Genomic DNA, 13,076 nt, shown 5'->3' on the forward strand with positions numbered 1-13,076 from the left:
ATGCTCGAGGGGCTGAATAGCCTCCTCCTCTTCCTGTGTAACATGCTCGAGGGGCTGAATAGCCTCCTCCTCTTCCTGTGTAACATGCTCGAGGGTCTGAATAGCCTCCTCCAGTTCCTGTGTAACAGGCTCGAGGGGCTGAATAGCCTCCTCCAGTTCCTGTGTAACAGGCTCGAGGGGCTGAATGGTCTCCTCCTGTTCCTCAACTCATTTAAAAGGCACTGGACATGCACCTAAATTGCTATAACCTGTAAGGCAATGGACCAGGTGCCAGAAGGTGGGATCAGATTGGGGGGGGGGGGGGTTAGTCTTTTTATCAGCCGGTACAGACATGATGGGCTGAATGGCCTCCTTCTGTGCCTAACTTTCCTATAACTTACCCATATCTAGGAAAGATTAGAAGATTATGGCCAGCCTTCCCCCACCACCCTCAGAAACTTGGGATGCAAGCCATCTGGACCAGGTGACTAATCCACTCTAAGCATAGCTGTACATCCTGCCTATCAATTTTCACCCCAACCATTTTACCCGCACCATCTCTGCTTCCACTAATATTTTGTCAGTATCCGCTTCCTTAATAAATATCGATACAAAGTACTCCTTAGGCATTCTAGCCTTTCCCTGCGCCTATATGCAAATATGACCTCCTTTGTCCCGAATAGGCCCCACCCCAACTCTAACTACCCATTTACTATTTACATGCCAGTAGAAGATTTTTGGGTAAGGGAAAGCAACAAATTTATACGGTATGAGAAGAAAGTGCTGTTTGGCAGGGAAGCGCCTCTACCAATCAGAGTCCACTTGCCAATCAATCTGTACACTGTTCTCATACAGTATACATTTGTTGCCTTCCCTTACATTGGTATTCTTGCAAATTGTCCTGATGTGTGTAAGACAAAAAGATTCAACAAAATGTCTCTGTTTTCAGCAATACTCAAGTTTAGATGGCTCCTCGAACTTCTCCATTACTAATCTAACCTTATGATACGATGATCGCTTGTACCCAAGGGACCCTGATCCCACTGGCAATATATCTGCCAACATGAGAGATGGTCTAAGAGCACTTACCATTCCATTCAGTGACTTTTTCATGTGCTTCTATTTGACGTGATTGTCCCTAACGACCTTGGATGCCATGTTTCCCCACTATGGGTACACTTGGTGCCATATGTCAGGAAATGGCATCGCTATCCCCTAGTGACCAGGGATAGACAGCTACATGTTGCACCACGGATATTTGACAAAATATTGACTCAGTCACAGACATGGGGGCAATTAATCTGTATATTAAGTGTATAGCCAATCCAATGCCATCAAAACACAGTCTGATATAAAACATATTTCTCCTTATAAATAAAGTAGCTAAGTATACAAACATTAATAGAGAGCAGCACAACTGTATTAACTAGCTAGCAAGCAAATAATATGCAATGCCAATGCAAATTACATTTGTTGACAGAATAGACCATGTCACAGGGTGGTAGATGGACCTTATCGGATGACCTTTGGATTCATACTGTGTCAGGAGTGCAAATTCATCCAATCAACCATGAAACACAAGGAGAGGATTTTATTGTGGTTATTAAGGTGAAGTAGTAGAAAAATCATCAATAGGAAGACAAACCATTTCTCACACTGCCATTGTCACAAGACCATTTAACCCATGATGGTCAATGTTTGTGCAACTTCTCCACCTGCTTGTAATATGTGTCTGAAGACAGGGCAACCAATACAAGGGCAGTGATCTCCAAATTAGGAGAATTTTATAGGATGGAGCAGATAGTACTTCAGAAGAGTCATGTAAAACAGAAAAGCAGAATGGGACAGGAAGGGACAGAGAGATTAACAGTAGGTAGCTGAGACTAGTTTATTCATCTTCACAGGCTGTTAAACTAGGTCCTGTATTCTAAAATACAAAAACAACAGCATCTCTCACAGACAAAATGTCATTTACTCACCAAAACTAGTGACAAACTTAGATAAACATAATTACAAATAATGTGTGCTATTTAGTTCCTCCAATAAAGTGATTCTCTTAAATTCACTTATGTCTATATCTCAGTCTATCACTGTTGATTCCGATTCAGCTTTGACAAGATAATTATTAACAAAAAACTTTTCTAAAAAATGTTGAGCACTTATTACTGCATGTATTATTCAGTTACAAAATGTTTAGTTGCTATCTGTAAGATTGTACTCCAGACTAATCAATTTATGTGCAAGCCAAATCTCTTACCTGTGAACAATGGTGTACTTTTGATGTAATATAATTATATGATACAGACAACTTGCAAATGCCATTAACCCTCAGGTTATTTGCCCTAAAACTGGATAGTAAATGATGCACGTTGCAGTTACTGATCTTTGGCATACTTGTAAAACCTGTCTTTTAATCCAATTCACAGCAAAAAAAAAATCTGTTGATGACTGTTTCTAACACGGTCATTGAAACATATTACATTTTTATTAAGTCTTCCCCAACAGTTTTCAAAACTGTAAATGCAGCATATATTTTGTTAAGGAACCTTAGACATTTCCTCATTGATTAAGGTTTATTAAAGCTATCAATTACATTGTAGTTACTAACTATTGTATATGGGTCAGCAGCATCCTGTTTTTGCCAATATCAACCCCATTACACCATACTCTTGTACAAGGAACTTACAAAGTGCTGAATTCTGGAAATTCCTTTGATTTTCTTGGCAGTTTCCCCCTCAATACAAGTTCTGGAATAACGTGATTCCAAATGGACAGTGGAATTGTGACATTTATATAGAAGTAAAAGTCCAGCAACTTTCAAGAGGTCACTGAGCTTGTGGCCCAAGTGAAAGTAATGCATGCCAGAGCATAGAAATTGAGACATTCCCGAAGTGACTTTTGCCATTTTAAAGTGAATTTATATGATGCAAGCCTTTAAACTTGTGGTTTCAAATAATCTAGCTGCTAAGTTATTTTAAATCATGACGCTAAAGGCTTGGAGCTGTGGTGACCAACCCTTTTGTGTGGAGGTTGTTAGGGGGGGGGGGGGCGCACATTACAATTTTTGTCTTAATAGGGGGCCACTGAGACAATTTCACAAAGATAAAGACATTAAAAATTGATCTTACTATTAAACAAAACAAGAACAAATGTGAATTTTTCTGAAGAAGCTTTAAAAGTGAAGACTAATTTATTGACTTACTTTCTTGTTATTATGTTGGGCACTGATTTAGTGAGAGACCAGGCTTTTTTTGCTTGCACAAGTAGTCAATTTTTGCCCACACACTTCTTGTCGTGATGCAGAATATTCCTGATAGATGTCCATCTGTCAGGAGTGATCTTTCCCTCCTCTCTCTTTCTCTGTCTGTCTCTCTCCCCCTCCTTCTCTGTGTCTCCCCCCTCTCTGTGTTCCCCCCTCTCTATGTTCCTCCCTCTGTGTTGTTTTCTTCTCTGTTTTGTCATTCCCCTCTCTGTGTCATTCTCCCCTCAGTGTCATCCCCCCTCTCTATGTCGTCCCCCCACTCTGTGTCGTTCCCGCTCTCTCTGTCCCCATTTCTCTCTCTTTGTCCCCCCCTCTCTGTCCCCCTTTCCTTCAGTCCCTTCTCTCTCTCTGCCCCCCCTCTCTCTCTGTTCCCTACTCTCTCTCTGTCCCCCCAGTTACCCTCTCTCTCTGTCTCCCTGCTCTCTCTCTCTCTCTGTCCCCCTCTCTATCCCTCTTCTCTCTCCCCCACACTCTCTTCCCCACTCTCTCTCTATCCTCTCTCTCTCTGTCTCCTCCACTCTCTGTCTCCCCCTCTTTCTGTCTCCCCTCTCTCTCTTTGTCTCTCCTCGCTCTCTGTCACCCCTCTCTTTCTCTGATTCCATTCTCTCTCTGTCCCCACGTTCTCTCTCTGCCCCCTCTCTCTGCTCTCTTTCTGTCTGTGTGCCCTCTCTCTCTCTGCCCCGCTCTCTGTCCCCTCTCTGTCTCTCTCTTTCCCTATCCCCCCTCTCTCTTTGTCCTCTGCATGTGCTCTCTCCCTCTATGCCCCCAGCTGTTGCTGAGAGGGGATACAGAGGTTTCCAAACTTTGGACAGCTTCGTGGTTTGCCAGCGTGCTTTTAAAAAAAATCAGAACCTGCCGGAAAACCCCAAAGCTATCCAAAGTTTGGAAACCGCTGTTCCTTCTCTCAGCACCTGTCAGCTGTGAAACTGACAGTTGCAATTTTTTAAAGCCAGTCTGGTTGGAAAGAAGAAGCCAATGGGAAATTTCTCATCCCTGAAATTACCAGTCACGGAACTCAAAATCTTTTTACCACGGACACTGGTGTCCTTATAGGGCCATGTTGTTGACCTGTGCTAGTGACTGCACTAATGGAGCTCCCACCAGTTTTTCTCTGTTGTGTGGATGAGAGAAGAGGATGGAAAATAGGAATCACTAGGTGAAAAAGGAAGCAGGTCCATTTAGTTCACCTTCTACCATCCTGGTAGTTGCATGAGATAATGATAATGGAGTAGTTAATCATAGCAATCAATCTCTATCAGTTATTTTATGACAACCCAGTTACAACACAAAGAAATCCTTCGTGCTGGATAACTTTGGGAATCTTGGGTCCAAAGTCACCTGTTACGCCCAAGCATGCTACACTTACCACAAGCTATGTCTCAAACTTGCACCATATTCCAAAATGTTATTTTCCAAATGAAATCTATCTTATTTGCATTTGAAGAATCAATACTAACTGCTTGCACCATCTTCCTAGGGAGCCTGTCTTATAGATGTACCACTTGCTCATTGAACTGAAATATTGTATCTGCAGATTAGAATTAGAATTAGAACATTACAGCGCAGTACAGGCCCTTCGGCCCTCGATGTTGCGCCGACCTGTGAAACCATCTGACCTACACTATTCCATTTTCATCCATATGTCTATCCAATGACCACTTAAATGCCCTTAAAGTTGGCGAGTCTACTACTGTTGAAGGCAGGGCGTTCCACGCCCCTACTACTCTCTGAGTAAAGAAACTACCTCTAACATCTGTCCTATATCTATCACCCCTAAACTTAAAGCTATGTCCCCTCGTGTTTGCCATCACCATCCGAGGAAAAAGACTCTCACTATCCACCCTATCCAACCCTCTGATTATCTTATATGTCTCTATTAAGTCACCTCTCCTCCTCCTTCTCTCCAACGAAAACAACCTCAAGTCCCTCAGCCTTTCCTCGTAAGACCTTCCCTCCATACCAGGCAACATCCTAGTAAATCTCCTCTGCACCCCTTCCAAAGCTTCCACATCCTTCCTATAATGCGGTGACCAGAACTGCACGCAATACTCCAGGTGCGGTCTCACCAGAGTTTTGTACAGCTGCAGCATGACCTCGTGGCTCCGAAACTCGATCCCTCTACTAATAAAAGCTAACACACCATATGCCTTCTTAACAGCCCTATTAACCTGGGTAGCAACTTTCAGGGATTTATGTACCTGGACACCAAGATCTCTCTGTTCATCTACACTACCAAGAATCTTCCCATTAGCCCAGTACTCTGCATTCCTGTTACTCCTTCCAAAGTGAATCACCTCACACTTTTCCGCATTAAACTCCATTTGCCATCTCTCAGCCCAGCTCTGCAGCCTATCTATGTCCCTCTGTAACCTACAACATCCTTCGGCACTATCCACAACTCCACCGACCTTAATGTCATCCGCAAATTTACTAACCCACCCTTCTACACCCTCTTCCAGGTCATTTATAAAAATGACAAACAGCAGTGGCCCCAAAACAGATCCTTGCGGTACACCACTAGTAACTAAACTCCAGGATGAACATTTGCCATCAACCACCACCCTCTGTCTTCTTTCAGCTAGCCAATTTCTGATCCAAAGCTCTAAATCACCTTCAACCCCATACTTCCGTATTTTCTGCAATAGCCTACCGTGGGGAACCTTATCAAACGCCTTACTGAAATCCATATACACCACATCCACTGCTTTACCCTCATCCACCTGTTTGGTCACCTTCTCGAAAAACTCAATAAGGTTTGTGAGGCACGACCTACCCTTCGTAAAACCGTGCTGACTATCGCTAATGAACTTATTCTTTTCAAGATGATTATAAATCCTGTCTCTTGTAACCTTTTCCAACATTTTAGCCACAACCGAAGTAATTTACCTCTTTCAAGTGCAGGCCCTGTCCTCAGGTTCTATTGTTCTGGACAAGGTAAAACACCTCGTCATGGTCTACATTATCCAGTCATGGTCATAGGAATAGTGCAATGGTTTTTTCCTGTCCTTTCATTTTCGGATGATTCGTATATGACTACATTTGTAACTTGCTAATTGACATGCCCAGTACCCGTGGTTTACTATTGATCCTGATATCTGCAACACCTCCAATCTGAAGTGAAGGCCAATTCCAGTTTGGAGCATTGATCTTTCATTGTCCTTCCAGCCATCAGTGGACAGGTGAGCGCTAGGAGCCCCCCTCCCCCCCCACCTTGTCCAGGTAGAGTTAAAACGTAATGTTCTTGTTTTTCAGGTCAGCGGAGCCCTCTTAATGACTACCACCGCTCCAAAGGAGTGCAGCTCCGGCATACATCTTATTGGCTACTGGAGGTGCCTTCATCAGAAGAGCAGTGTGCCACCCAGTGTACCAGAGATCTCCAGTGCAGGTAGAGTCCTCCGTGAATATGCACCCGCTTAGAGTTATTCACTCTGCACCTTAACCAGCATACCCCAGTAAAGGCTGTAATTTTGGAGACAGAGCTGGGCTTTCTACTGTTTGTGAAATAGAGTCCACCCTTGACATGGCGCGATGTCATTTTAAATTTCCAAGTATTGTCTTCCAGTAGTTTCATGTTTTCCTTCCAATTTTTCCTATTGTCCATCACCTCAGCCAGGTGAACTGCACAGCTCGGAGCACTGACCACTACTTGGTTCACTATTCTCTGAGGGGTTTCTCAAGTACCCCTTAACCTATATGGCATCACTTGACACTGGAAAACCCTATCTGGTGTAACAGAAGCTGACTTTTCCTTACTCTGGGGTGTCAAAGGAATTTGACAGTATCCTTCCAACACATTTGTCTCTTTAAGACACATGGTGTTTCCCACTCTGTCCATACAGTCCTTTAAATAAGAATTTGGGGAGGAGTCTGCCTTCTTTACCGCAGTTACTTTTCTACAGTCTATGCAAGTTTGAGCCAACCCACCAGGTTTAGGCATCAAGACCATCCACAAATTCCAGCTGTCCTGACTCGGTTCAACTAAGCTGCCCTTCAGCATGCATTATACCTCTGCTTCCACTTGGGCCTGTCTGTCTGGACCTAAGCGGCAAGGATGTTGTTTTAAAGGAATGGTTCCCCCAATACCCACATCATGTGTGGCTAAGGTTGTACATCCTGGCTTATCCCTACAAACTTTTTGAAACATTGTGAAAACCCTGGTTTGGACTTCACGCTGTTTTGCCTCTAAGTGTAAAAGTCTATTGTTTAATTTTCCTAGCCATTCCGTATTTGCTAATCAGATGGTTGGAGGTTCAATCTGAGAATTTCCTAGGCCTACTTCTGCCTCATCCTCACTTTCTCAACAGTCCCGATTACCTGACATACCTGTACTGGCTTATCCTCCTCCCTGCAGTAATACTGTTTGAGCAAATTAATATGACACAACGGTGGTTCTTCCAGCGATCAGGAGTGTCAATCAAGTAATCTACCTTACCCACTATTTTGATCACTCTATATGGGCCACTGAACTGTGCTTTTAATGGTTCTGCCTGTAATGGTGACAACACTAATACTTCATCCCCTGGTTTTATGATAGGTTGTGGTTTTCCCACCATTTGGCAGGTATGGCATGTCCTACAAAATTAGCTCACATCCTTTGTAAGACCCGGCTAATAATAATGTTGGCTTATGTGTGAATTGTTCTTCCGAATTCCCCAATGTCCTGCAAAAAGAATGTTGTCTGCTAACCTTAATAAACCTTGCCGATATTTAGGTGGTACCACTATCTGTTCAACGACTGTCCAGTCTCCATTTTCTCCTCAAAACCCCGTTTGCCATATAATAACCTTCTGGAACTCCTTTCGCCTCAGCTTCTGACAGAGCTGCCTGTGCTATTTGGTATGTCTCTGGATCAGCTTGCTATGCTGCAATGATAGATGATCTGTTAAACATCTCATTTGGATTATCTAAATCCCCAAATAAGGTTTCAGATACTTGGCTATCTATTTGTGGTGCCTCTTTTACCTCTGAAAGTGGATCCTGTTTAGCAATTGATCAGGTGACTACACACGCAGAAAATATTCCCGGAACTTGTTCCTGTAATTGCTCTGTTTGAGTAGTTTCATTTGGTTCCTCTGTAACTATAGGAGAAACTGATACTTTTGATCCAGTCAAAAGATTTCCTAGAAGTAGATCAGTTCCCTTTACTGGTAAACTGTGGACAACACCTACAGTTACTATCGCAGATATTAAGTCACTCTCCAGGTGTACTTTATACAAAGGTATGGGTATATTCTCCCCTCCAATTCCATTAACTAAAACTTTAGCGTTCAGGGCACTCTCTGGTGGAAATGTTATACCTTTCCTCAGCAAGAGCGTATGGGTTGTTCCTGTGTCCCTGAGTATAATGATAGGTTTTCGTGCCTCACTTACGGGATATGGAGTTACTCTCCCCTTTAACAGAAATTCATTATAACTCTCAGGTATTTTATTCTTAACCTCTACACTCCTTTTAGTTTTAGTATCTGGTTTCACAGCTGTCGTTAAAGCTGTAGCCTGGTCTGCTATACTCTCAGTCAGAGTCTTTTCCTCTGCATTAGTTTTGCATACCCCAACAAGTCCTATGGGTTTACCTCGCAATTTCCAGCACTCTGAACGAAGATGACCTGTTTTGTTGCAATAACACTTTGGCTTTTGAACCTTATTCTACCCTCAGCACCTTCCTTTCTGATCTGAGGAGGTGATCCTGCGGCATTCCCAGCTGTTCCTTCTTGTCCCTGGCTACTTGCCTTCCTTTCACTTTCCCACTTTCTCTCCTTCTCGGGTTTATGGGGGTAACAGAAAAAATAGGTTGGCTTATTCACAAGCTCAAAATCATCAGCAATTTCCGCTGCTTGCCTAGCTTTTAAAACTTTCAGGTTATCTATATGAGTTCTCACTACTGAAGGAATGGAGTTTTTAAACTCTTCTAAGAGAATCAATTGTCAAAGGTTCTCATATGTGGTTTCTATCTTTAATGCCCATATCCAACGGTCAAAAGTAATTTGCTTCACCCTCTCAAATTCCAAATATGACTGCCCAGCCAATCTCCGTAAGTTCCTAAAGTTCTGGCGGTAAGCTTCAGGGACTGACTCATACGCAGAGAGAATAGTCTTTTTTGCCATCTCATAATCTACAGAACCCTCTTCAGGAAGTATGGCATAAACTTCATGAGCTCTGCCTACCAGCCTGCCCTGCATTAGCAGTGTCCAGATTTTTTTTGGCCACTTCATCTGTTTAGCTATTTTTTCAAAAGATATGAAAAATGCCTCTATGTCCCTTCCCTCAAACTTAGGAAGAGCCTGTATACATTTAAACAACTTTTCACTGGGTCCTGAGCTAAATTCAAATTCTTCCTGACCTGAATTTTCCCTGGATTTAAGTCTACCCTTTTGTCTTAGTTCCATCTCTTTTAACTTAAATTCCCTCTCTTCTCTTTCATTTTCTCTCCAAAATGCTCTCTCATTCTCCCTTTCCTCCAATTCAAGTTTTCTTATTGCTGTTGCTTTTTCTTTTTCCCTTTCCTTTTCCTCTTTTTCCAATTCAAGTTTTTAAAATTCCTTTTGAGCCTCAAGTTTTTTTCGTTTCTAACTGGATCCTAGCCAATACCACTGCATCACTCTCGGACCTACTACCTTCTTGCTCCTTGTATTGCCCTTCATCTTCTTCATCATCATCATCATCTTCTTCTACTAATTCCAGATGTTCGGCTATTATGTCAATTATCTCTGCTTTTTTGGCACTTGATTTCAATTCCAATCCCAATTTTGCTGCCAATTCTTTTAATTTGTTCTTAGTTGAAGTTATCAAGTCACTCAGGGAAACATTCTGCTTTTCTAAAAAATCTGCTGCAACCACTAATGCCATTACAATGATATAGACTGTACCTTATTATACAAGAGGCCTGGTTCTTTTATTTTCTTTGTAATTGGCGTTAGATTTAGATCCCAACAATTGAGTTTTCAATTGACCCCATTTAAATATGTTATCCCAGAGCCTAGCAGTTAATATGATTTCAAATGGGAGCCCTCCAAATTAGTCTGATTCTAATCCCAGACACGGGCCACTGAATTAAATATGATTCAATGTCAAGCAATCCCCCAATGTAATATGTTACAATCCTGGACGAGCCCCCAATTAATATGTTACGACTGACTGCTCAAGACAAAGCCCCCAATCAAAATATATGATTCTAATTGTGGTAGGAGAAACGCACTGTTGATTCAGTCCCACCCCTCAACAAATCGCCTAACATATCATATTAAACTTTCCAAATTAAAGAAACACCCAGCCAAATTGTGCCATCTATTAATTGCTTGACTTCCTCCTTTGTGTGTTCACTGGTTGTGCATATACTTGGACTGTACACAATTCCTCCTCCCCTGCCAACTGTATTTGAAGTGAGAAGACGCTATCTGAGTAACTGTTGACTTGTTTAACATAGTCTGTCATCTTGGGGTGCATAAGGAATCCTATTCCTCATGCTTCTTTATTTTCTTCTGTTTTTCCTTGATAATACAGCCACCACACCTCCTTGAATCTCTTCTAGTTTCTGCTAGATCTATGAGGCTCCACCTAAAGTCCTCTAATTCTTCCATCAAATGATACAGTAATTCTTCTATTCTTAATGTCCTAGTATTATAGGTGTGTTACAGACAGGTGGAAAGGGGTGTGGGTGGTTCCCGCTGTTCACCTCCCAACTGACCGCAATTGTGTTTTGTTAAAAATGCTGAGTTAGTCCCTGAGTGTTTTTTGGGGTCAAATAAAAAGACAGATGACAGGTTTTCTCATAGGTTAAAAAAATAACTATTTTTAAACAATTTTTAAAATAGTCACAACCTCACCCATACACATATTCACTCACACACATATACACAAGAATAGGTAGATAGAGAGTAAAAGAGTAGGTAGTTTAAAGTGTAAAGTGAGGTAAGTGTTCATAGTTTACAGTAAACCTTTTGAATCTTATCAGGAGGACCATCTCTTTTAAAGCTGCAGGCCTAGGTGTTTGTAGTATTGAACTAGTTGAGGTGTTGTAATATTATAGTGATTATAACTCAACACAAAGCTGGTAGTGTGGATGTTGTTACCGTCACATATGAAGAGTCTTGAAGTCACTTTGTGGTGTCTCTGCTGTCGTGGCTGTTCAGTTATTGTTTCAGCAGGGTTTTTCTTGCTTGGCTGTATCTCTTACACAGCCTCTGACTGGACTGCTTTCTGAAGGTGTTGGCTTGATCTTCCATCTCTCTCCAGAAAACTACCTTTTTAAGATAAAATCCATCACAATAGAGTTTCTGTTAGGAGACACATGGCCCTCTCCCCTGATGTGACCACACAATGGACCAGGATGTGGAGACCATGGCTATCGATTGATGTCTGAATGGGGACCATTCTGTTAACACGGTACTATTTCACACCTATTCAATTTTGGTTTGGGCTGTGAGTCCGTCTGTCTCCAGAATCCTTTGTTAGTTCATTCTTGTCAGTCAGAGTCATTAATATGCAATAGTGCTCTTTTAAATTTCAAGGGGATTCTCCCCAGGGCTACATCAGACAAAGTTAATGAGTTCCATTCTTATAGACAGGTTTGTTGATTTCCAGTACAGGAGGGGTCATGTGACTGCTACTCCATTTTGACTGTGGGACAAGTGTATGTTCTTATGGTTTTGTTTAACAGTTGACTTTTTAATTCATAATTCTTCCATTTCATTGTTTATTTCACCACAGCTCCTTCCATGCATGACAGGTGCATAAATGCAGTTTGCTTTGTCCAGTCTCTCTACTCATTACCTATTACAAGGTTTAAAATAGTCTCCTCCCTCGTTGGTTCCAGAAGATATTGTTCTAAGAAACTGTCCCAAATACACTCTATGAACTCATCCTCCAGGCTACCTTGCCAATTTGATTTGTCCAATCTACATGAAGATTAAATCACCCACGATTATTGCAGTACATTTCTTATAAGTTCCCATTATTGATTTGTACACTGTACTATAGTGTAGCCACTGTTAGATGGCCTATAAACTACTCCCACCAGTGACTTATTTCCTTTGCTATTTCTTATCTCCATTCAAACTGATTCCACATCTTGATCTTCCAAGCCAAGATTATTTCTCACTACTGTACTGATCTCATCCTTCATTAGCAGAGCTACCCACCTGCTTTTCCTTTCTTCCTATCCTTCTGAAATGTCAAATACCCTTGAATATTCCATTTCCAGCCTTGGTCACCTTACAACCACATCTCTGTAATGGCTATCATATCATACTCATTTATTTCTGTTTGTGCCATCAATTCATCCATCTTGTTATAAATGCTGTGTGTATTCAGATAAAGAACCTTTAATTCTATCTTTTTACCATTTTTCCATACTCTGACCTTACTTGCTGGTGCACTCTTACGTTTGTACACTTTGTCCCTTCACTCATCACCTCTGTGCTTGCTGATCAACACTGGCTTCAAATTTAAATTTCTTATCCTTATTTTTAAATCCCTCAATGGCCTTGCCCCTCCTTATCTCTATAATATCCTCCAGCCCTCTGAGATATCTGCAATATTCCCCCAACGTTGGCTTCTTGTCCATCTGCCCCCTTCTTTCACATTGGCAGCTGTGCCTTCAGCTGCCTGGGCTCTAAGCTTTGGAATTTTCTCCCTAATCTTCTCTGCCTCTCCTTTCTCTCTCTCTTCTCCCTTAAGAACCTCCTTAAAACCTACCTCTTTAATCAAGATTTTGGTCACCGGTCCTAATATCTCCTCATGTGGCTCGGTGTCAATTCCTTTACTTGATTACATTCCTGTATAAAAGCAAATTTAATAGTAACTTTAAAAAGGGAATTGGATATTTACTTGAAAAGGAGAA

General features: G+C 41.7%; 1 protein-coding gene across 1 annotated transcript in view; it reads left to right on the top strand.

Annotated features, from left to right (window-relative positions):
* The window catches only part of mst1 (macrophage stimulating 1), a 194,409-nt gene that overhangs the window by 19,532 nt on the left and 161,801 nt on the right, over positions 1 to 13,076 (top strand). Inside the window, exon 2 of the mRNA XM_068051375.1 lies at positions 6,494 to 6,626. Within this exon, the coding sequence (XP_067907476.1) occupies positions 6,494 to 6,626 (133 nt within the window). The remainder of the gene's footprint in view (positions 1 to 6,493; positions 6,627 to 13,076) is intronic.

The sequence above is a fragment of the Heterodontus francisci genome, chromosome 19 (assembly GCF_036365525.1).
Source record: "Heterodontus francisci isolate sHetFra1 chromosome 19, sHetFra1.hap1, whole genome shotgun sequence".
In the NCBI taxonomy this organism is placed as follows: Eukaryota; Metazoa; Chordata; class Chondrichthyes; order Heterodontiformes; family Heterodontidae; genus Heterodontus; species Heterodontus francisci.